Source organism: Anser brachyrhynchus (assembly GCF_964034855.1).
Source record: "Anser brachyrhynchus genome assembly, chromosome: 3".
Classification (NCBI taxonomy): Eukaryota; Metazoa; Chordata; class Aves; order Anseriformes; family Anatidae; genus Anser; species Anser brachyrhynchus.
The window spans coordinates 95,370,854-95,395,753 of NC_137696.1; the positions used below are offsets into that span (position 1 = coordinate 95,370,854).

The 24,900-nt window shown below is 36.4% G+C and overlaps 1 protein-coding gene across 18 annotated transcripts in view; it reads right to left on the reverse strand.

Moving 5' to 3' along the window:
- Positions 1-24,900, reverse strand: part of COL19A1 (collagen type XIX alpha 1 chain) — a 202,754-nt gene that overhangs the window by 63,904 nt on the left and 113,950 nt on the right. For all 18 annotated transcript variants that reach the window (XM_080584508.1, XM_080584506.1, XM_080584507.1 and 15 more), the window contains 2 exons: positions 23,044-23,097; positions 7,525-7,578 (listed from right to left, as the gene is read on the reverse strand). In XM_080584508.1, coding sequence (XP_080440634.1) covers positions 7,525-7,578; positions 23,044-23,097 — 108 coding nt within the window. The remainder of the gene's footprint in view (positions 1-7,524; positions 7,579-23,043; positions 23,098-24,900) is intronic.

Consider the following 24,900-nt stretch of genomic DNA (forward strand, 5'->3'; position numbering starts at 1 on the left):
CGTCAGGCAATATGAACTACAGACGCTTGTGGTGGCTGTAAGGAACATTTGACTACATGAGTAAGATAAAAAATCACCTTTTCAAGTCACCTGGTCTGAATTAACTGCATTTAACAGAGACAGCACAAAGGCAACTCTTTTTCTTTTTCCCCCCCATTACAGACAATTTACGGGAGCTTGCAACTTTTATGTTTGTAGGAAAAATGTAGCTGGCACACATGCTCCCTAAAGATTGCTTTATAAAAGTGAATTCTCTTCAGTTTTGAAAAGGGTTGTTCCCTGAGAAAATGGAGTCTGTTTATCAGTCAGAGATTCTATGTCAGAGATTAGACATTAGTCAGAGATTTTAATCACACATTTTCATTTTGCATAAGGTCTTTGTGAATTGTTTTATAAGCACTGTTATTACACACACACATACATAGGAAAGTAGCTTTCTACACTTTCAGAATAAGAATCTATTGAAAATTTCCCCCATTTTCAAGCTAAAGGACACGTAAAACTATTACAGAAGTCAAAATTACTTCTCACACATGGACGGAAATTTGTCCAGATGAAAATACTATTGTTTTCCACTATGAAAAGTCCAGATAAGACTTCCTTAACAAGAACTGCTGCCAAATTCATGCAGTGCAACATCAAGACTACAGAGTATTCTTAGGAAAGTTGAAAAAACTGCCCATTGATAGATGTCACCTAGAGATCCAAGGAAAATACTAAAATGTCATGTATTCAACTGCATAAATACTGATGAAAGTTTTACTGCCAACCAGTAATAATGATATATCAGTTACTTCTACTGTGTATACCACATCAAACATCACATCTTGCCTCACTCCCTCTTTGTTCCCCAACATCAGAAGAAACACAAGCCCATATTTTTTCTGTTCATTTCATTTTGGAAGTGAATTGTCACTTTAAATTTAGAATGAAAAATAAGATAAATATAGCCATGATGTTTTGACTGAGATGCTCTCTCAATTCTGATTTCTACAGTCAATGGCAGAATTTCTACTCTGATATCCATATTAAAGATGACAATTCAGAACTGGGACTGAACCATGATGACACTGCATACTTATTACATGTCTCAACTTCAAGACTGTTGTTTTAGAAAGGACTCTGTAATATTGCAAGCTGTCAAAGAATCAGAATTTATCCTCCCTTCTCATTTGCCACCATGTTGTTTCCTTTACTAACCGCCCCCCCCAGTGGAAAACCAGTAAAAATGAAACCACTGCAATAAGACAATCCAGGAAGGATCAGATGCTCTATCTGCCACCAAACCTGACCTCTCAGATATTATTTGTACATCAAATAAATCATTTTTGACAAAACTGAAAGCCTTTCTATGTGTCACTGTTTTGAGAAAATGACATAACCTCAAGAAACCCCAGAACTGTCTTGTGACTAAGGCAGCTGAGGGGAATTTAGGGAACTTGGGTTGGATTCTTGACTACGTCACAGGCTTTGTGTTACTAGAGGCAAGCCACTTCTCTGTTTTATTCTTCCCATTTTCAAAAATTGACATAAATGTAAGTATTCCATCTGTCTTTCTATAGTAAAATGAATGAAAAGAATAAAATTTTGTACAGCAAAAGAAAATACTTTTATTCAAGTGTGTCTTCCTAAACTCTAGCCTTTTTCTTCCTTTCCACATTATTTCTCCCCACTAATATAGCTGCATAATCCACTCTGAAGTCTCTACAGGCAATAAACAAACTAGTATTATTGGTTTGCAAGTGCATAAGCAATGAAATTAACAGAAGTTGAAGAATTACTGTACAGGCAATTTCTGTCTTTTGAATGAGAATTTTGCACATCTGCCACTTTGGATATTTTTCAAACTTGCTCCTCTGCAAATACCAATCAGAAGCTCACTTGAGCAGGGTTTCCTTTTTTTTTTTTTTTTTTTTTTAAATATTGCATACCAAGTCATGTAATTGAGGTAACTGAAGCACACAGAGAATACATGTGTATGAATAAGAAAAGAACTGAAAACATCCTGATTATTTTCCAAAATCACAAGCAGGTTTCAGATGTTACTTCTATAGTCAAGGTAGGAATAGAAATACAGGTGTTTAAAAGAAAATAGCTACAAATTGTGAAATTACTGGGGTTTATAATGTATTTTTCTTCCTTAACTTTTCTAGTTTGTTTGCATTTCTGTAAAGGCAAGACTGCTGAAAAAGTCTACCCAATCTCACAGTCTGCATAGTAAAATGTGTAACAAGTGTAATGCACTGGTCACACCTCAAGAACAGGCCATTTCTGAGAACACAGCGCTTGAAAGGGACTCAGTGTAATCACTTTATTCATCCATTTCAGATTTGTGCCTACCCATTGAAGTAAAATACTGCTCTTCTGATTACTATAATGGAAAAAGAACATGAAACCCATCAGTGCAGATGTATAATATTGTATAACTATTCCAAAAAGAAAGCACGATGAAGGCATGATGGCCTGTCACAATAGAATACATTAAAATAAATTTTGATATGGAATTTAAAAACCGCACAGAAACAAACAATATGACCAATCATTGCCAGCCATTTCCATCCTATCATGTAAGCATTTCCAATGTTCTTCTAAAAAGCAGCAGAATGTCCAACAATACCAGAAATGCTATTGACAATTTTCACTTACCATTACTTTTGATTTTCTGTTTATTGTAATTAACTGATAACATTCATTCACTTTCAAAATATTGGTAGAATGACAGTATTTCCCAAGGCAGAGGAAATGAGATTTCCAAGGCAAACTGCTGGATACTTAAGATAAGTAGGCTGGTGGCACTGGCATACGTACTGAATAAAATGAGATCAATTCCAAGTATACGGAATTAAATGAAGAAACTCAAGTAGCCAGTGAACTTCTCCATTGCTTCATATGGAACATTAATGAAAAAGAAACCTTATTTTAATTTAAGACTTTAAGGAGACTTTAAGCTAATCTTCGAAAAAAGATTGATTACATTGATAAAGATAGGAAGTTCAGCCCCTTGCAAAGGGAACTGGTGAACTAGTTCTTGACATAAAGAAGCTGATGCTTCAGTTTCCTGCTTAAAGAAACTTCACATAGCAAATCTGAAGCAAATCCATTCAGGCTGCAAACAATAACTGTGGATACGTTGGTAGAAAACAGCAGAGATGCAAGAGAATGAATAATCTTGATTGCAGTATATTAACCTGTGATTTAGGAGACCCAAAGTTGATTTGCCAGCTCTGACACATACAGCTTGTTGGACAAGATGATACTTGGCCAAATCATATAGTCCTCATGTTTCCCACCTTTAAAAACATTGCTGACAGCATTGCCCTTCTGCCAAACAGTAACACTGGGCAGAAATCTTACTCCGACTCACCCCAAAGAACACTGCTTTACTAGTTGAAGTATGTAGCACAACTCTGGCTTGTCACTCTTTATTTTTAAAACAGCTTGATGTTCTTCTGCAATGGGAACTACCGAGAAATGGAATTCTTCCAGTCCTAACTGTTCCCAACCCTTGATGGAGAAACCAGTAAAAACTACTTTTTTTTTTTTTTTTGGGTACTATTTACAGAAATAAGGCAAAAAATAAACTCTTTTGAAGCTTAGACAGGTATCATGAAATCTGTGATGTGGCCTGTACTACCTTGTTTCAGTATCAATATCTCCCACAAATGACCATAATACATAAAACAGTGCCAGACATCAAGCAGTTTGGAGCAGGACAAGTAGAAACACAAATTATTGTCTCTTAACAGAATTCTGAACAAAACCAGGCACCTACCTATCAGCCCTAGACCAGAAAAGCATTTTGCCTAAGTAAAGATTGCAGAAGTGGGCCACCACTGCATCACTAGGCCAAGAGCATATAAATACTAAGGTCAAACATCTTCCATACATGTGCTTTTAAGTATTGAATAAAATACTGTTGCTGGAACTAGAAAATCTATGCATTAAACACATAAAAAAATCAACAAACAAACAAACAAAAAACCCCTGTGCTTAGCTGGTAACCCCTTCTGTGTTGCTAAATCCTGTAGACGTTTTTTGTTAGTAGCTACCGCAGAAGAAAACTATCAGTTCAGTTCTACAATAAGATCAAAATGCTACAAAAAGATCAAAATACTTAAAACCTTGTATGATCCTACTATGAGAGTATCTCTTTTTGTTTCATTTATGAAAGCATTTTGATTTCCACGTAGAACCATGCAGTGTGGGATAACCATATGTGAAAGACACAGTATCTCTTTCAGAGGACTTCAGAAGAAAATACAGACAAGAAAATGTATGAAATACATTTGAAGAGTACAGAGATTGATTTCACAGTTGTAATATCCAGAATGGTTCTGAGGGATAAAGGAATAAGGGATTTAACAGAAGCTTTAATTTTAAAAGGGAGGAAGCGATCCAAAAGCACTAGAGGGAGCTGCTGTTCTATCTAAACTATTTGCAGTCCTTGTTTTCAGCATAAATTGTTGTGCACTGGAGTGTGATGTGTGAGCACACATCTCAGCTCTCTAGCAGTGATATAATAGAACAGTACTCAAAAACAACACCAGAAAGCATGGATGCAAACCATGAATTCTGAATCAGAAGGGAATAACAGTGCATTTTAAAAGTCTACAATGTTTAATAAACCTTAAAAAAAATACTCAAAGGACCTAGAGATCATCATATGGGTAAGCATAGGGAAATAGTTCTTATAACCAGTCAGGAAAAATTTTCATTGACTCCTTGCCTTTTGTTGGCACAGGATTTGCTCCAAAGGGAAAAAGTGACACAAGAAAGGATGCCTGGAAGAGATGCACAGGGAGTCCCGCTTTAACTGAGTAGTTTTATCACCACGTGCCAAGAGATCTACAGTTCTGACACAGTAATGGGGGTTTTTAACCAAAGATGTGCAGATGATGTTAAGGGACTGGAAACTAACTCCAAACATCAATTTCACATGGGAAAAATTCCCCAGAAAACAGGTTAGAATAAAAAATAATGAGGTATTGAGAAAGTGTTAGAGAAGTCAGAGTATAGGCAGATGGGAATATAAAGAAAACCTTAATTGCTGCAATGCCAGAAGTAGCTGAAAAGTAATTATTTTGATTGATCAAAACTCATGTCACCCCTTAGCAATGTCCAATTTACAGACCTTTTGACTGTTCAGCATGTGGTCTCATAAGTCCTTCTTCCCCTTTAGAACTGTGCTTTATATCAAATCTCCTGAGCGTTGCATCCTTTCATCTGTTTGCTAACTTCCTAACTTCCTCAAGGAGGCAGAACTTTCCTTCTTACAGCTTTTTTTTTTTTTTTTTGGTTGTTGCTAAACACCTGGCTGTTCTCCTAATATCTAAATTAAGTACTCAGCCACATGGCATAAACTGATAAATAAATTAGGTAATTTTGTTAACACTCAGTGTGTACTCAAGCTACCTTCAAAATTAATGACTGAATATCCTTTTTCTGAAATAAAATTTTCTTATTCTTTTGAAGCATGAGCCAAACACTGAATGTATGTATGCCAAACTTATAGCAACCAGCCCCCAGGTGTGATTGTTCTGTGATACTTCAGAAGCAGAAGGAGAGGCTGATCATATATACATATGGATGAGGAGGCTGCCACTACTATTAGAAGCGGAGTTACTGTTAGTAACTGGAAGTACCATTCAGCAAAACTTAGTATGTTCTGAGCCTTGGGAAAGATGGGAGGAACGATGAATCATGTTAAAAACTTGCCAGTATGTACCAGCTTTAGCACTTTGATTATGAAGGTACTACACATTAGTAAGCATTACTGCTTATACAGTATGCTTTTTCTATACTATTTTGTCAGTACTGGAAAAAGAATTCAAGATGCTATTGTAGCTGTATCCAAAGTAAGCACTGCATCAAGACAACTATACCAGAAACAAATACCTTTAGCCAATATTTAGGCCATGACTGCTTGAAGAATGCTTTTCTGGGGTACGGTCCCCACACAGAGCTCTTCATATGGATGCTTCTGTGCTGACAAAGCTGAGCTTTGCATTGCTGTAGGGAAATCTGAAATAGGCTTCAATAATAAAAATGCAATTTAGCTTCCACTGAAGGTTTCTGGTATGTCTGTCAAAGATCATACATCTTCCCAAGTCTGACCTGCCAGCAAATCTATGATAGCAGAAATCTGTAATGGAGAAACAACTTTTCATTGGTTCACAAAAAGTTAGGCAGATCAGGTCTCTGCTGTGTTTTTATTTTCTATTTTTTTCTTTTAAAGGTATTTTTTGGCATTTGTATTAAGAAGGATTCTGCATCATGCCCTTCCTCTGTTGGGATACCCCCAGTCTGCAATATCATTTTAGCATTAGTAATCCAAAAGGTACAAAAGACTCACACAAACAAGGCTTCAATGTGACTATATGTAGGGGAGGAGAGGGAGATAGAGGGATATTTAACTACTTAGCTTTATGCAGGATAAATGAACACCATTATCAATTTCTTTCTGAACACTTCTTGCAAAGCAAAAGGGAAATAAATGTGATTTGTAACATTTATGTGGTTTTGGTTTTAGATAAGTGTAAATGACATCTATTTCAATTTATTCATTCTATTTAATGCAACATCATTCTCTTCTCTAGAAATAAACCTAGAAGTTTTCTCTTGCTGTGAGCTTTAAGTAGATGAATCAAATATTTTGAGATGTAAACTGCTGACCTTTATCTATTTCAGGTAAGCAGAAAAAGGAATTGTGAAATCCTTGCTTGATACTATGAATGTGAAGCAGCAGCAGTTTACTTATTCCACAAATTAATGTCTGTTTTATATTTGTGCATGATAGCATTTTTACAAATACAATATATAGGAAATGTTACAAATGCGATCATGTCTTCCTCTACCAGAAGATGACTGCATTCATTATAGGCTAAAATAGACCAGATTCATGCTTGATTTCAAATTTGAAATCATGTATCTCTTAAAAAATAAATCCCAAACCTCTTAGATCTGAGCTAAAACCTTTAGTGTTTCATACTACAAATCCTTTCATAGAGTCATGTATTAATCTTTTAATTCTTCTGTAAACTCATCTGAACCACAGCTGAGTGCTCATTCCAGTGCTGGGTATAATCCTCCCCACCATTCAGAGAGTTGGCACATGCTTCACACAGTCCTTCATCTTTCAAATTACCCCCTCTGAGACAGAAATTATCCCTTCTACAGAGCATCACGCATTTTGTAAAGTGAATGAATGCACAGTATTCACATTTAGTATACACGGCCGGTCTTTCTTTGAAATGCCAGATAATTTCTGTTTCCCCCACTGTGGTTTGCATCTTGCTCTTTTGCTGCTGCACTGTTCCGTGTAGTCTCCCATATTTGTGGACACAGTCCCTTTCTCTTTGTTGTATCAAAAGGCTGGGTATAGCAGCTGTTTGATACAGCAGAGAAAACAGTGATCATCTGTTTTCAACTATAACTATGATCAGGTAAGACGGTATAAAAATGTTATCAAAGTTCTGTGTTCTAGGATAGGGGTGGAAATTTCCCTTTCCCCTTGCTATTACTCACAGGAGGTCCCGGTGGTCCTGGTTTTCCAGGAAGGCCTGGCTTGCCTCGTCTTCCCTAGAAACAAAAAAGAGCAGCAGATGTTAATAAATGTTATTGCCAATGACTGATCCTGTAATAAGGATTCTGTTCAAAAGAAAGATTTATTGTCTTATTTAGTAGGAAGACATTCAAAAACTAACCAAAGCGAATACTTCACTGCACTACCTATGTATGGTACTTTTAGGATTGTTTTTAATAATTATGACAAACAGTATATTTGCATCAATGTAACATTTACTGTCACATTTTAAAACTATGTCTCATATGTGAATGCACATCGATAGTGCTATAAACAGAGCACACTGATGATGTGTAAAATTGTATTTTCTCTGAATATACCAGAGTTTGTGATGCTGAACTGTGATGCAGCAGTAGTCACCCTGACTTGTACATTAAGTACAAATGTGCAGTACAATCCAATTAACAAACACCCATATACTTCTCTGGGATGTGAGAACAAGCAGAAAACATTCAGAGATATATTTGCGAAAACAATTCACCTTCTAGTGCACATGCAATATCATTTGCATTAAAACTTAAAGGTCCATAAGTATGCTTAAGCTAACAGGAGCCTTTCCACTCAGTCTAAAAACACGTGCATACAAATATTGCAATTTTTTTAAGCACAGCACTCAGTTGAACAACTGCTGTTTTCACACAAACATTTTATTTTTTTTTAAAGGAAGATCAACATAAAAATTTACAGTAATTTAAATCTTTATTGCCAAGCTGAAATCCAATGCACATTTTTTAGAAACAACAGCTGAGAACAACTAATATCTAGATCTGATGTCAAAAAAAAAAAAAACCACAAACAAACAAAAAACCAGTATTATATCCATAAGGACTATTTTATTCCCTTGCATATGGCAAATGTAAATTAACAAAAAGCATTAGGGGGATGTCCTGGTGAAAACGTGGCTTATGAAATTTTTAAAAAAATGAAAATGCTTGCTGACAGCTCACAGTTAACACATGGGGATATTTCTTCAAGTTATAATTCCTGTATCTAACCCTACTTCTGTATCTAATTAAATGACATCACACAAGCTACAGAAGTATAATCTCAGGAACAGAGAGGGAAATCGCAGCCTCAGTCTTCACAGGTGAAACTCCTGATGTGTAGGAAACCACTCTCATGCTCTGCCTCTCTTTAATCTCAAACTATACTGAGGGTAAACACGATGATGGATGGCAGTAGGGGTGGAAAATCCCTTCCTCACCAGGGTAACCCACTGCCTAGATGTCAGGGGTGCTCCTGAGGAGCAGGACAGGGGGATTTGAAGCCTTTCAAGCTGAAGAAAGGACCAAACAAGGGCTGTGGGGATATGTTTTACCCACTGGGCTGTGACATACAACATGTACGCTGCCACCAAGGCTTTATGAGTCAGTCAGTGTGTTTTAAGGGCAGCGTGAAAAAAAAACTCAGCATATTTGGAGTGCCGAATTCCTGGGTCTTAACTGGCTGAGACGTATGCTATGTGCTGAGCTGTTTAATCCTGCCAGTACTCGCACGTGCAGAGCTGCAACTGGGGCAGCTCAGGGTGAATTTTCAGAATCAAAATATGGCGCCAGGTGCCTATACCGGCTTCAAAGCTATCCTGTCCCTCACCACCCACCCCATGACATGTCCTCTGTGTGCTGGTAACATCACCCGTGCAGCCATGTTATGAAGAGCAAGCAACTCATCTCGATTACGGATACCCCCCCAAAAAGTAGATTAATTTTTAATGTTGGTCAGTTCTGGATTTCGTTCACTGAGTAACCATGTAGCTAGCCTGACATAAGAGGCCACAACACTAGGAAAGGTATTTACACACACACAAAAAAAAGAGAGCCTGTTGCTAGCTAGCACTGCCACTGAAATAAAAGCTTGTGAAATATCAGAGTATGCATCTCTGGGCCTTCACCCCTCATGCCAAATTCCTATTTAGGTTTTACATCCCAATGTTGAGACGTGTGACTTTTGGACTGATTTCTAGCTCAGAAAGGCAGATGGAAATTAATATTTCCCAGCTTTCCTGAAAAACAGTAAACTTTCCGAGAAAGCATGAAAACCAGATTGAGATAAAGATGTGAGTAATAAACAAATATAAATTGCTTCATACTTTTAAAATAGTTCCTCTGAGTTATAATGATCTATACTGTTGACTTCTTGAAGCACCTTCCTTTTCCTGTTTGGACTTATTTAAAGCATCCTGAGCATGACACTTAAAATCACAGCAGTCTAAACAAAGTATCAAGGAAGTGTCACGGGAAAGAAGGCAGGGCTTTGACTGGCAGACACAACTGTGAATGAGGTGTTAATTACACAGGAAAACACGCAACATGTTTGAAAGGCAATTTCGCTTTTATTTACAAGATGAGCTAAAATGTGATTTATGACATATTGCCAGGTCGAGACTTGAAAAGGTTTCTGAAAAATATGTTATAAAAAAAGGGGGGGGGGCAGTTATTATTCAATGTTATTTATTAATTACCAGAACACTTACCTACCGACACAGAATAAACACTTGCCCTACTTTTTATCCCAGCATTACAATCTGTGCCATGTGTACATAAAACATTTAGAACAGTCACAAATCTATATTTTTAGAGGATCAAAAGTAAATGAAAATACCAAAAATTAAATACAAAATAAAAATACTGAGATTTTTGCCTTTCAGAGAGGGGCAAAAATTCTAAGAATTCAAGTTAGATGTTTCTAGATTTATTTATTTTTTAATCACATCATGCATTTTTTGTTTTTCTTCTACTTTTATGGCCAGCGTAAAAGGCAGAAGAACTATTTTCTTTACCAGTTCATAAGCGTAAACACACTTTCAATAGCATGAACATTTCTGATTGAGCTGTTCTGTGGATATTAGCCTGTTTCTTAGTCTTAAGAACCATTACAGCCAATGCAGCGATCACTACAACTGTACCAAAAATAAATAGGTAAAAAAAGTATTTCTGAAATGATGCATCAGCTTTTTCTAGAGAAACAGGAGTCCTCTTCCTTTTTCCTACAAACACCATTCTAAACTTTAAGAAAGAAATATGTCTAAGGCCGCTAATGTAGCAATGCTTTTCGGATACAGAGATTTAAATTTTAGGGATACAGACAGAGCTCTGCCTGCTGGCAAGCACTCCTGCTTCTCCATGGTTTCCCAGCATCAGTATGGAAAAAAGTAAAATATTAAGTATAGAAAAAGGAGAAAAAAGTTTATCTTTTTGTTTAGGATAACATAATTAAAACAATTAGAAGATTTTTTGTTGATAAGCCCATTATGGTCTTGCCTTGAGCAGACCATGAGTCAGCCTGTGACTAAATATTTACGTTTTGATTCTGAGCCTTCCTTCTGCCAAGAAAGAAGTGAAAATACCTCGGTGTCCTCTTGGGCTCACAGAGTGGGCTCAGCAGAGCTATGGCTCCAGTCTCCTGGTCAGAAGCGGGCGCTGGCAGCCCGGTGAGAGCCGTACTCATCGCTGTACGGCTGTGTATGGGGCAGACAGCTGGCACAAGAGGCCCAACAAACTGTTCCCTTGCTCCTTTGCAAGCAGATGTGCAGAGATTACAACATTAAAAAAAAGCATTGACCAGCTGCATAGTGTCATTCTCTGTACAAACATTACCTAAAAACAATAAATTTAAAGTGAAATTCATTACCTTTGTTTCGTTGAGTTTACTGAGCAAATACCGAGGTTATAAAACAACTCAAAATATAAATAAATGTTCCAGGCATCACGCAATTCCTTTAAATCAAAAAAGCAATACCACCTCCACTAACTTAAAAAAGAATAATGAAATAAAGAAAGGATAAATCATGTCAACAGCTGTCTAAGATTACTTAGAATAATATCTAAGGAAAACAAAAGCAAAATAGTTGTTTGCTATTTCCTTTGTGCTGCATCTATTTTTGCTGGCAATCAGTGGGATAAGAAGTTATTGAAATATAACTGATATTTCAGCCCGTCCCCTTCACTTCTGTAATGCTTGCCCTGAACTAATTTGGGTAGCAGGCTAGTTTCCTCTTTTCCTGAGGACAAACTCCAGCTATGATACACACAAAAACCATTCAAACAACTGCTTGGTCAGGGGCAAAAAGAATAAAATATTACAAATAAAATAAACAAGAAATTATATGCTTCAGCAACCCCCAGCTGAGTGCCTAGCTGAAGAACAGTCAACTGATCTCTTCATTCCTCTCTTTCTTCGCCCTTTCAGTTAATCAAAATGACTTGACAAGTTTTGCCTCACGTTAGATTGAAAGCTCTTGAGAAACAGAGCTCTGTGCATCCTTGCGTACATTTGTGCTCTGACTGCAGCCTCTGGGCACTGCTGCAGTCCCAATACACAATGGCAGAACTCTAAATGTATATTGTAACTCCCTGCCCTCTCGTGTTACATCCATCTATTCATGTATCCCTAATTATAGAAGAGTAAGACCACTAATCCCAGTGCCTAAAATAGACTGCAGATTATTTTAGGATAAAATCGAGCAGAGTTATGTAGGAACACTGACATGATTTGCAAAATGGAATTGATAATTTAAAGAACCCACACTCGAGAATGAAGGCAAAAGTTCTTAAAATAAGCCTGTGGGAATTTTCAAGGGAAACAGCTAATTAGCAGTCTCCGAAACACATCATCACATTTCAAAACAGGAACTAGTTCTAGAGAAAGTAGGAAGCTGGATTTAAAGCCCTAACTACTGCAGTTATTGGACAAGATTAATGAGGCTTATGTAACTCGTTTGCCAGGCTAAACTGAGATCCCCTTGCGTAAGCCTTAAAAGCAGCCTGAAACTGGGACAGATACACCCAGAGCAGGAAGCAAGAGGAAAGCAAGGACACCCATCTCAGTGCCCAGTGTATGGACATCTTGATGGCTCCTTGGGCACCTAAATGTAGCCATACAAGCAGACTCTGAGTAATTTTGAGATTGCTTCTCCATGTGCCCTATGTTCCCTCAAAGCAGCCCAACAACCAGGCAGGCTGAATTAGCCCTGAGTCTGAGCTACCTGGGAATACATAAACGGGGCTTTCCTTTGCCTCATTCCTCAAAGCTGATACACCTAACCCTTACAGATGTCCAGAAAACCAGAAAGATTGAACCTGCTCGCTTCCTCCAACTGGAGAGAGAAGAAACTGCCACAACACAACAGCACGCAGCCACCGCATGGCTGTGGGACAGGGGACTCTTCTCCACAATCATGATGTGAAAATTATAAGTCTACAACAAATCCACAGCCCAAATACAATCATTGTTTTCCATTGGGTATTTAACCAACATTTTGGTAATATTTAAAGACGGCTTTGACATTTAACCACCTAACGCCACACAAGTGCTGCTAGTAGGGATTTTGTCAGTAACTGTGGTAGTGTCACAGCTGCAAAACTTTTTTTGTTAATCCCTAGAAATCTTACAGTTTGGATATTCTGTTTCCTACATTGAAAATCCACCTTGTACTCAATGAAACCTTGTCTACTTTGGTAATATAATATTAGGACTTGAATGTACAATTTCTTCACTCCTATTAACCGTGGCCTTGAGGATATATGATGGTAGCTGGTATATAACAAATTCACCTCTATATTAAATGTTAAACCTGAATAAACTCTCAGGAAATAAGGCCAGAAATTAAGCAGTGTGCAGAAAACAAGTGAAAATCTACACCTCATATGTCATTAAAGCCTTTCACAGAAGCATGGCCCACAACACTAAAGATCCTAATCCCCTGTTTTGGAAGAGAATTCACTTGGGAACTCCCTGCTAATGCAGAAGTATTCCTTCACTCAACCTTGGCTTTCTAATTTTAGGCATGATTTCCAATAAAGCCTATTTACTTTTCTTTTGTATTTATAAAATGCTAAAAGAGATCACCTAGCCAGACTATATAGCACTCTTCAAATGTATTTAATAAACATCAAAAAAGTTCTTAAACAGGCATAACAACACCAAGAAGTAAAACACTACAACCTAAATTCTTCAATGTTTCTATTTCTAACAAACCTCTACATGGAGTCAATCACATTTTTTCAAGTGTATCCACAGGAGTGCATTTTTAATTTAAAATCAATTCTAAAGGTATTTATCAACTACATTTAGATTTTTTATAATGAACACCTTAATTTTGAATTATAAGAAGCAATCTCCTATTCTCTCAAGTTGCTATGCCTTTTGCTAAGAGACATAAAAAAGTGATAAAGTACGTGGAAAGTAGTTTAAAAATTCTAAATGAGATCTTGAAATAATTTCTGGTTTGTGATTAGAAGTTGTATTTTACAGAAAATACAACTATGGAAACTATGGGCTTCTACGGAAAATAAAGAAATTAAAAAATGATAAAAGTATTTTCTAATTGCTGATTGTTTCTTCAGTATTCTAAAGTACAACTTTTTTTTTTTTTTTTTTAATACCAGTTTTAAACACCAAAGTGGGAAAAAAATATATATATTTAAATCTGTACCCTATCTTAGCGGCTCTTTACTTTGCTTTTAATTTAGAAACACTGTTTGAAAAACCAAATTATCTCCCTCTTCTACATTAACCATTTTTAGACTGTTCAATACCCAAGTGAAGGACTTTACAGCACTCCAACTTAAAGAGAAAATCAGACTAGAGCTTTACATAAAAACAACTTACATCAAAGTCAGGAAGGAATGAGAAGATTAAAAGAGATTCCAAAACTCCAGAGCTGTAGCTGTGAAAAATATTGTTTGTGCTGTGCCAGGAGCCTAACCTACTATGCAGTAATTATCATTACTCTGTAAAGCTTGTTTTACAATTGGTTGAATACAACATTTACTCACTGAACTAGAAAACAAATTATGTCAAAGAAATGTTTAAGTTCTATAAACCAGATAAATGCAACCTGAATTTAAATTCATTTTGATATTTGTATGTCACTTTAAGTAATTAAGTTAAGAAAATATAATAAATCCCCACCCAATTCTTTAGGAAGATCTTCCTCTGTGTCATAATAATTTTATTCATCCTTGATTAGAAAAATTTGTCATCTCAGACAGTAAATTGGTTATTTAATAGGTAGATATTGTGATTTCACAAGGTCCCTCCAAACAGACCATTTTAATGAGATCTGTTCTGAAACACCGGATATTACAGCTCAAATGACTCTTGTTTTTTGAGGGATTTCATTTATCAATGAGATAATGCTAAAACAACCTACTCCTAAGTGAAGTATTTGGTGTTATAAACACACAAGTTGGAAATATGGAAGTTGGTTCAAAAATATTTACTTCAAGACACCTGCAACTTTGTAAGGAACAGAGTCAATAATATGGCTGTGGTAACATGGAAAGACTTGTAATTGTTTGAACTGAATTCATCATTGGAATCAGGGAAACCACCACGGTGGAGAACTGGTCTGTTTAAATATATACACAAAACATTTCCAGATATCTTGTTAATCCATAAAAATGAAGTTGCTGGCAGCTATGCTGAGAGTAAGCTAGAACAAGTTAAATAAAAATCACAGAATAGTTTGAGTTGGAAGGAAACTCTTGAGATCATCTAGTCCTATCCCTTTGCTCAAGCAGGGCCACCTACAGCAGGATGTCCACAACAGTGTCCGCTTGAGTTCTGAGTATCTCCAAGGATGGCGACTACACAACCTCTCCGCACAACCTATTCCAATATTTGACAACAATCACAGTAAAAAAAAAAAGTGTTTTCTTGTTTTCAGACAGAATTTCCTGTCTTTTAATTTGTGCCCACTACTTCTTGTCCCACCTGTGGGTACTACTGAAAAAGTCTAGCTTCTCTCTTCCTCAGTGCCTCATCAGCTATTTAAACACATTCAGGTATTTATATACATTGGTAAGATCCCCACGAGCCTTCTCTTCTCCAGGCTGAAGAGTCCCAACTCTCTCACCTCTCTTTATGTGAGAGATGCTCCAGACTCATTAATCCTCTTTGTGGCCCTGGGCTAGACACACTCCAGAAAGCCCTTATCTTTCTTGATGTGACTTTACCAGCGCTGAGGGGAATGACATCTCCCTTGATGTGCTAGTCATCTTCTAATGCAATCCAGGATACTTCTGGACCTTTTTGCCATGTAGGTGCATTGCTGGTTCATGGTCTGTTTGTCCAGCAGTACCCCAAGGCCCTTCTCAGCACAGCTGCTTTCCAGACTGCCTGCCTCCAGTGTATACTGATGCCAGGGGTTATTCCTCTGCAGATGCAGGTCTTGTTGAAATTCATGCAATTCTTCTTCATACAGTTCTCTGCCAACTTGCTGAGGGTACACTCTACCCCACTGTCCAGGTCATTAATGAAGACATTGGACATGATTGGCTCCAGTACTGAGCCCATTAGTGACTTGTCTTTGACTAGACTTTGTTTCGCTGATCACAACCCTCTTCACCCGGTTATTCAGCCGGTTTTCAATTAACCTCAATGTCCTCCTTATCTAACCCGTCCTTTATCACTTATAATGATACTATGGAAGAGGGCATCAAAAGCTTACTTGGTATCAACAACATTCATTGTTCTCTTCCCATCCATCAACCCAATCTCCTCACTGTAGAAGGCAATAAGGTAATAAGCAATAAGCACAATTTCCCCTTCATAAATCCATGCAGGTAACTCCCAATTACCTTCTTATCCTTCATGCGTTTGGAAATGGTTTCCAGGAGAATTTTTTTTCCATCACATCATGCAGGCTGATCAGCCTGTAGTTCTCTGGCTCTTTCTCTTACCCTTCTTGAAGTGATATGTGCTCTCTTCCAGTCTTCAGGAACCTCTCCCAGTTGACACAACCATTCAAAGACAACGAAGAGTCACCTTGCAATGACATTAGCCAGGTCTGTCAGCACAGGTGGGTGCAACCCATCAGGCCCTATGAACTTATTTACATCCAGTTTGTTTAAGTGTTCCCTCGGTGGAGGAGTACCAGGCTGGGGAAGTCTTCCTCACTCTAGACACTCCCTCTGGTCTCAGGGGCCTGAGATTTCTGAAGGCTGGTTTTACTGGTAAAGACTGAGGCAAAGCAGGCATTGGGTACCTGAATTTTCTTTGTCCTTTGTCACCAATTCCCCTTCTCTGTTAAGAGAAGGGTCTCCGAGAAGATCCAGTCAATCTCCTTCTCACTCTCTCTGATGCTGTGCAGTCTGCTGACATCATCCCACAACTCTTCCACTTGATCTTGAGCAACTTGGACTTGAATTCCTCAACAACTGGACATCTCCTGCAGCAGGCCCCAGCTTCAGCAGGAGGACCCTGTCGCTGCCTCCAGCCCGAGACTTGCAGAGCTGCATCCTCCTTCTGAAGCTGTCTGGGTCCAAGAGTCTGAGAGCTACTGCAGTGGTACCTGGGTCCTGTGCCCTGTGACCATCATATTTAAGAATGTGTATGCTGGACAGGGGACGTTTGCTGGCCACTTGCCAGAAGTTCCCAAATCCAAACAAAATCACACAGGAGTTCAGGAAGATACCAAAAAGAAGCAGAGCACGGAAACTACTTCACAAACTGCTGTGCCTGCTAGGTACATTCTGGGCCTGACTCTTACATATAAGAAGGAAAAGTTAACATTTTCTAGATTTCAAGGTATGCTATAACGTATTTAAAATTTTATAATATATTTGTTTAACAAAGTTGCATTGATGTTTTGTATTAAGATAATTTTTTTGGAATTCACTAAAATATTATATAAATAAAATTATATCACTTTCAGATTTTTTTTTTTAAATGCATCAGTTTCAGGGAAAATTTCTGCTACAAAGATATCCAACTAAAGTTAAACATTCATTTCCAAAACTTCTATAATTATATTCTGCAAATATACATTTCATTATACTTAACATAGTGACGCAAACTATGAATGACTCCACACCTAGTATGTATTTATAAATGTGGAAACTTTAAGTACAGCAATATGATAAAATTATTTGAAGACCAAAGAAAACTCCTTACATGGGGAGCTGAAGGACCTTAGTTTTCTCAAAAAAAAAATGGAATGGTGACTTGATGACAGAGAAAAAATACTTCAAATGTCTCTTCAACGTAAGGCAGACATGACAGAAAAGTAGGTTTTGAAAGGTCAACCTACATGCTCAAGTGTAAATAAAAAAGCACATTTTGAAATGTGGGATTGACAAGAAACACTGCAGCAATCAAGGAAACTTGTGAAGCCTCTGCTGTTCATGTCTTTCAGGCGGAAACCGTATTTCTGTTAAGGACAGACTTACCTGAAGTGCAGGATTATTCAGGATTACTGAGAGAAATAATGAAGTACTGCATAATGCAGGAAGCCAGGAAGATAGTGTAGCTGTCTACCATGGTTTCCATTCCATGCAATGCTAGGGTATTACTCATACTTTCTGTTTTTTTTCTTGGTCAGTAATATCAGGCCAGGGACTTTTCTGAGTAACATCTGATTACCTTCAGGCGCTCCTCATGTAATTTTGAGCAGTGGTGTAATAATATCAAGTTGCTGCAGCAGTAATATACTGCTCTGAGTGCCTGAAGCCAACAAAATGGAAACTGAAAAGTTATTTGTCTCATAAAGGAATGAGGAGGAGGGAACTGTCCCTACTGGTCCATTTCTCCCAGTGACCAGAACTAAAACCAAATGCTCCTAGCAAGGCCTCACATCTAACATGAACCACTTATAATTATACAAAGTCACTAGTGGTAGAGCGAGAAGAAACACTGGTCTTTTTGTAAGAACAGCAAAGGTTTGAAATGAATGCCTCTCAATTTGGAAAAAGCTAATTTAAAGAAAACAGTAAAATGCAATGTACTTCTCAGTTCAGAACAGGACAGGATCTTCTATATTATTTAACTGTTATTCTGATCCATAATCACACACAATGGAAATTATGGAATACTGCTTTTAAAGAGAAACTTGTATTTACTGTACTAAGAACTTGGGGTTAACTTACAGTAATTACTAAGATGAGAATTACTAAGTAAGTAATAACTTAATACATGCAAGAAAAATGTGCAAGTATTTTTGACAGTAAATTCTAGAAAGCATGAAAACTCCAGAAAGTACACAACAGATAGACATAGCAATATATTACTTGTTTTGAGGAGAAAAAAAAACAAACACAAGACTAAAAACTTTTACAACTGATCAAATTTGAAAGGAGAGAACCCTGAGTGTTAAAGAGGGATGGAAACATAGATTTGGGGAATTCAGTGAATGAGAATGAGCTTGAGTTTTCAGAATAAGACATTAAAAATAAAATATTTCAATATTTCTCTCAATAAAGTAGGAACTTCACCTTTTTCTTCTTTGGTTTGGTGTCTACTCTATGATCTAACCAGGTCCTTTCTGAGGAAAGTGTATTAGCTAGGCTTAAATTACACACCCCAAATATAAATGCAGCTATGCACTACATTTTATTGCAAAGATTAATATTCTAACATCTACAAAATTAGTAATGCTTAACATCTTCCCTTTTTACTTTGCAGTTTGGTTTCTAGAGCAACACTACCTAGAAATAAATACCGATATTTGAATTACTAGTGATGAAGAAACCCACACTTTAAGCTGATAACTTTTTGCTTGTATCTGAAAACATCTGTCTTAATGTGTAATATTTTTTCTTTTGTATTGATATTTAGATAGCATCAATTCACTATTTTTTATCTTTCCCGAAAATTAACGATAGCAATTCCAGTGAAGATGGCCAATATAATGAAGATAAGAATGATTTATTTTGGAAAAGATTACTTGCCAGGATCTTTTACACCGTACCAATGAAAATGCTTTATATGAAAGTATGAGATCTTCCTCGAGCAACTTTCCCAAAGGGAAAAAAAAAGTAGTAAATTGGGATAAATGTTTCTGCCACTGGTGGAAATGCAGGAGGAAACGCAGGTGGAAATGCATTCTGCACCAATGCATTGTTTCTTTCTATTATGCTCACTACCATGTTATTATGGTATTCCATGGTTTTTATTTTTTATTTCCTGGATGGAAAAGCATTAATTATACTTTAAACATATACATACTCTATCACATAATTCAGCTCACAGTTGAAGTGAGAAGCAAGGTCCATACATATGAGCTGTTGATTGGGAGAGGGAAAGCAAATTTGAGAGATCTTAGAAAGAAAGTGAAGCATGAAGGACCATGAGTCTATTGGCTTCGGTGACCAAAGGGAAAATGGCACAATGAGAAGGCATAACAAAGAAGATGAGAGTAAAAAGGTCCCAGTAAGTGGGAACTGATGAATTTACTCTCGTAAACATAACTAATATACTAAACTACCGATGTGTTTGTTGTACACACTTCTATCATCAAGTTCCATGGCTGAGTTATTTGCATACCATCATTTACAAGCCTAAGAACCTGCTAAGAACTGCTCATTGACTTGGGAGAAAGATCATATCCCAGCGAGATCATGTAACAGAAACACAACAGATGACCAGGCCAGAGAAAATGAAATATATATTATTTTAATAACCAAATATTGACTCGATACAATGTAACTGTGCCTACAATGCATTAATTGGACAAAAGTGTCTACTGCTTTATTTGAAATAATGCATTGATTTCCCCTTGCTCTTGAAATAAATAACCTACAGCCATCATCTGATTCAGTGATGTAAATTTATGCTTTTAAGCAAATTCCACATATATGTCAATATATGTGTCAATAAGCATTTAAAGGTTGGCACAACTTTGAACTAAAATCTACAATTTATATTTATTATAGTTATACATAAATATGCATATGTATAATTATATATAAAGATTTAATTTCTAATATATATATATTACTATGTAATTTTCAATATAGATTATGAGATGAAAGAAATGCTACTACCCAGATTTACTCCTTTTAATACGGCAGAGGGGTACATTTGCCCTAGGTCGCCCCTGTAGTCAAAATAAGGTGACTGGTGTCCACTTTGGGGAGTGTCCCATCATTCATATTTGTTAGTAGTTCTAATAATAACCTCTGTGATCTTGAATGATAAAAAAAAATTCCACTTAAAAACACTCTGAAAAAAAAATGCATGACTCAGGCCAGTTCAAACAGGAGAAAAACCCACTGGCATGGCTTTTATTCTTCCCCTTCTAACTCATTTTGTATTGTCACTCATCTAAAGCACTAGCTTTTTCATGAGTCTTTTAAAAGGTTTTTTGAGTTTTTGACATAACATCATTAACACTGTTAATTTTCCTCTGCTCCTTAGATCTTGTTTTTAGTGTATTCAGAGGTCTCTAACTTACACACTTAACAATTCTCAATTTGCTATTAATATCAGCCTAATTTTCAAAAGAGCTGAACACTAAAAAATGCTGCTGAAGTGGGAATTAAAATTTTGAAATATGACACATACAATGCAAATGGAAAGAGTAAAAATGTCAGGTTCTCAAGGTTTGGCACCCAAAATTAAACAGATTTTTTCAGAAGTTTTGGGTGCTTCTTTTCCCCTAATATGTTATAGCTCAAGTCTGCAAAATGGGCATAATAGCACCTTTACATCTGAGCAATATGTTGAAGAAAAATCATCAGTTAGTTTAATGCTCAATATTATGCTTTCATGCTCCAAATACAGACCATGACAAAACCAATAATTTCATATAATGTGAAAGATTTGGATGATCTGCTGGAAGTAGAACAAAGGAACATGACATCTATAATTAAATAAAAAGGAATATTTAATAGCCATTAGATATGTGCTGTCCTGTTTGTCATTAAACAGAGCAGAGATCTTGTTACAAACAGTATGTTATTGTGTAATTAAATGTATTGGAAATGCAAGTGCACATGGGAGTTGAATTAAGACTGCAAACTATGTTATTAAAGCTTGGGTGGGGGTGGCCAGCAGAATGAGTATTGTTGTGAACATCTCACTGGCAGAAAGATAAAGACAGATGCTGTGAGTCTGAAGTCTGCTATTCCCATTGTCTGGCCCAGGGCAACTGTGTGCATGGCTGAGATTATAAAACAATCAGCACTCCTGTTTTTAAATATATTGGAGTGAGACAGCAGTTCAGTTTTTACGTGTGGATAGGAAATGGCCATGATAAATTTATGAATCCCCTAATTTCCACTGCAAAATAAAAAGGGCATCTCCAAATGAATTTATCCAAAATTATAGATAATACAATGCATTAATTCTGAATCTCTGCCTCAAAAATTAAGAAATTCAAAGAGTGATGCTTCTAAAATAGTCATATTTATAATTGTCCCTAAAGGAGAACTAAGAAACTTTGAATGTCTGCAGACTGAATGCTTCACATAAAAACACACAAAAGTGTACTATAACTGAGTATCTGGAGCCTTTCAGTATCCTGGGTATCTAACTGCATAACAGTAAAATCATAGTAAAAATCCTTAATAACAAGACTATAATCCCATGTTTATATTCACCACATAACTTCTGATTCTCCCTTACTACATTGTCTTTTTTTTTTTTTTCTGAAAGGATTCTCTAGCCTTCCTTTGAAATTTAAATAATCTCAGTTTTCAAATTTTCATGTTTAACTTATGTGAAATTCATTAATAGTTTTTTAACTTAAAGAAAACAGCAATAAAAAGCATTGAGTAATGGCCTGTAGGCCTCAAAGCTTTTGTTCAAGAACTGGTCTTATGTTATACCAGGGAAGTAGTCACTACTAGAATTATTAAACTGGCCTTTAATAATTCATTGTGGTTGACTAATGTCAATAATACTAAATCCTTCCACTTTAGATAACTTAACTGAGATACTCAACATTATGATACCTAAAGTAACCAAGAATTATTGAGAGATCCAGTTTTAAAACCATGAACTGGGTGCAATTTCATTCATAAAAATATAGAAATGTTTGAGTATGAATATCCTCCCAAGGAGAAAAATAGGATATAAACTTTCAAGTTATTTCTTGAGATATCAGGTTCATAAATATTCATTCTCTGCTCCACTTAAGTACCAAAGACAGGAGGTCAGGGAAAGTGAAAGCATAATATACACAAGGAAATCAGCCAATTATTTCATTATAATAAAATTCTCAATAACCAAATGTTTATTTCATGCCTTGGGAATAATCTCCACTGTTGTTGTTTTTTTCTTAGTGTATATAGTGTATTCTTTGTATATATACGCTAGCCTCTGACACTTGCATAATGGCATCTACAAAAAAACTCGGGTCATTAGCTCTGGATTCTGATAACATTGTAGATAATGATCTTACATTCATATATCCTAGATGCAGTAAGGTATGGTCTATTTCTGCAAGAAAACTAAATCTCCTGAGCAGTTTTAGTATTCTTCCATTTCAAATTAAAGCAGAAGCATATTGAACAAAAGACAATATCTACATCTGTGCTGCCAGTCATTAAAACATTTTAGATGGTTTAAATTGTTAAATCTCCTTCAACTGAAGAGAAACCTCAAATGTCAAAGCTCATTTTGTTGTCAGCATGCTTCATACTCAGCTGCTACCTTTCAATTTTTTATTAGTGCTTAGAAAGAAGTCACACATCAAGGTCAGTGAGCACACACACCAGTTGTTCACAAAGTTTACTCACCCTTTGACCTTCTTTGCCAGGTGGACCCTGGGGACCCTCCAGCCCTGGCAAACCCTGAAAATGCAAACATTAAACAAATATAACATTCAATATTATTTTCATCCTGTATTATTCTATACAAGTGAGCCAGGTGTCAAGACAAAGCATTTATTTCTAATAAAAGCAGGTTAGTTGTAATTACATCTTCCAGGGGACTGTTGTATTCAGGTGTGAGGAAGAAAATGCAAACTGTAATTATTAATCGTATTCTTTTATATAGATGCTGAATCAGTTAGAATCAGAGAGGTGAATCAGCAGTACTACTTAAGCAATTATAAATGTATTTAGCTACAGTTTTGTGTGAAAATCTATTTATCTGGTTAAGTTAGGATGCCATAAGAAAGCAAACAATTTATGTTAAGTGAATGACAACTTTACAACTCAAATTCTAACATAGGCCCTGGATGTGGAGGGGAAAGGAAGGGAGGGGAGAGAAGCGAGACTAAATATAGCAGGCAGCCTTATGCTTTCTGTATTGTAAGAATCAGCTCTCCGCTGTTTCCTCTGTGTGCCTGGGCTGAGCTTTTCAAAACCCTTCAGGGTCACTTCTGTCTTCCTCTCACCCCTAACCAGGTGCAGGAGTTTGGGGTATTTTGAATATGTCTGAGCCTTCCTTCTTAACTCAGTGCAAGGCTGACTATGCAGACACAGAATCACAGACTGTTTCTGAGGCATGGGGGTATAAATTTTGTATCTGATTAATGTACAATATAATCATAAAGCCTTCACATAACAGCTTTGTGCTTAGAACACTGCTCCCCCTTAATTTATGAGTCACTTTGGAACAATTTTTTTTTCAAAATGACTTCAAGGAAGCTATCCAATTTCCATTATAGCAACAAGAAATATGAAATGAGTTTCAATGTAATCAGCAAAGAGCACTGAGCAGATCTACTTCCTATAATTTTTTTAAATGAATGTAATATTGCATATTCTTACAGGATATCAAAAAATCAAGAATTTATGTTTAGTTTACTTAACAGTTTGAAATACTAAAATATTACATTCTTAACCATTTAAATTATGCAGACTTGGGTATTACTTCAATACACTTCAAATTGAAATACTTCAGCCTGAGTTATATGCTTGGCCAAATTCTGAACTCCTTGTTTAGAATCAATAATGCAGATTTACTGCACCAGTAAGGGTAAACTGAACCCCTGTAAGAGTCGTGTTTTTAAAAAATGTCCAGATTTCCAGGAAAAAAAAATTAAAAAGTTATTTTATGATCTCTAATTCCCAAGATAGACTGGTGAAAGTGAGCATATAGAAGTTGCTAGCTCGTATCTCTTCAATGGATATCTTCAGTTTATTAGAATGAAGGCTGACTTCAATTGTAAATTAAAGCAGACAGCTCAAGGGTTCTTCTTTTCCTATCCTTTCTCTACTCAGCCACTGAATACCTCAGACATTTTTTCACCACTAGATATTTCTTCTTTCCCTTCAGCACATAATACAAACAAGAAAAGGTTTAGAATCTTTTACAAAATTTATGCACGCTGTTTCCATTTTTTTCCAAAAGTTTATGGAACTGGTATATGCATGACAATGTAGTGTCCAATAAATCCCAGTGAGTTAATTGCAGTGCAGTTATGTAGCATATACTTGCACAAACACATAAAGCAATAGGTGAATATGAACTCTGTAAGCCTTTTGTACTTCCTCAAGGTAGTTCAAAAATTTGCTAAGAATCCTTTCTGTTCAACTATTAGCAATATTTTACTTTGTAGAGAAATTCTTGGAATCCAGGAAGAGGTGAAGCTTTGTTTTGTTAATATTTCATTTTTTGTGACAATTTTATGTAGGGAATGAAATGAA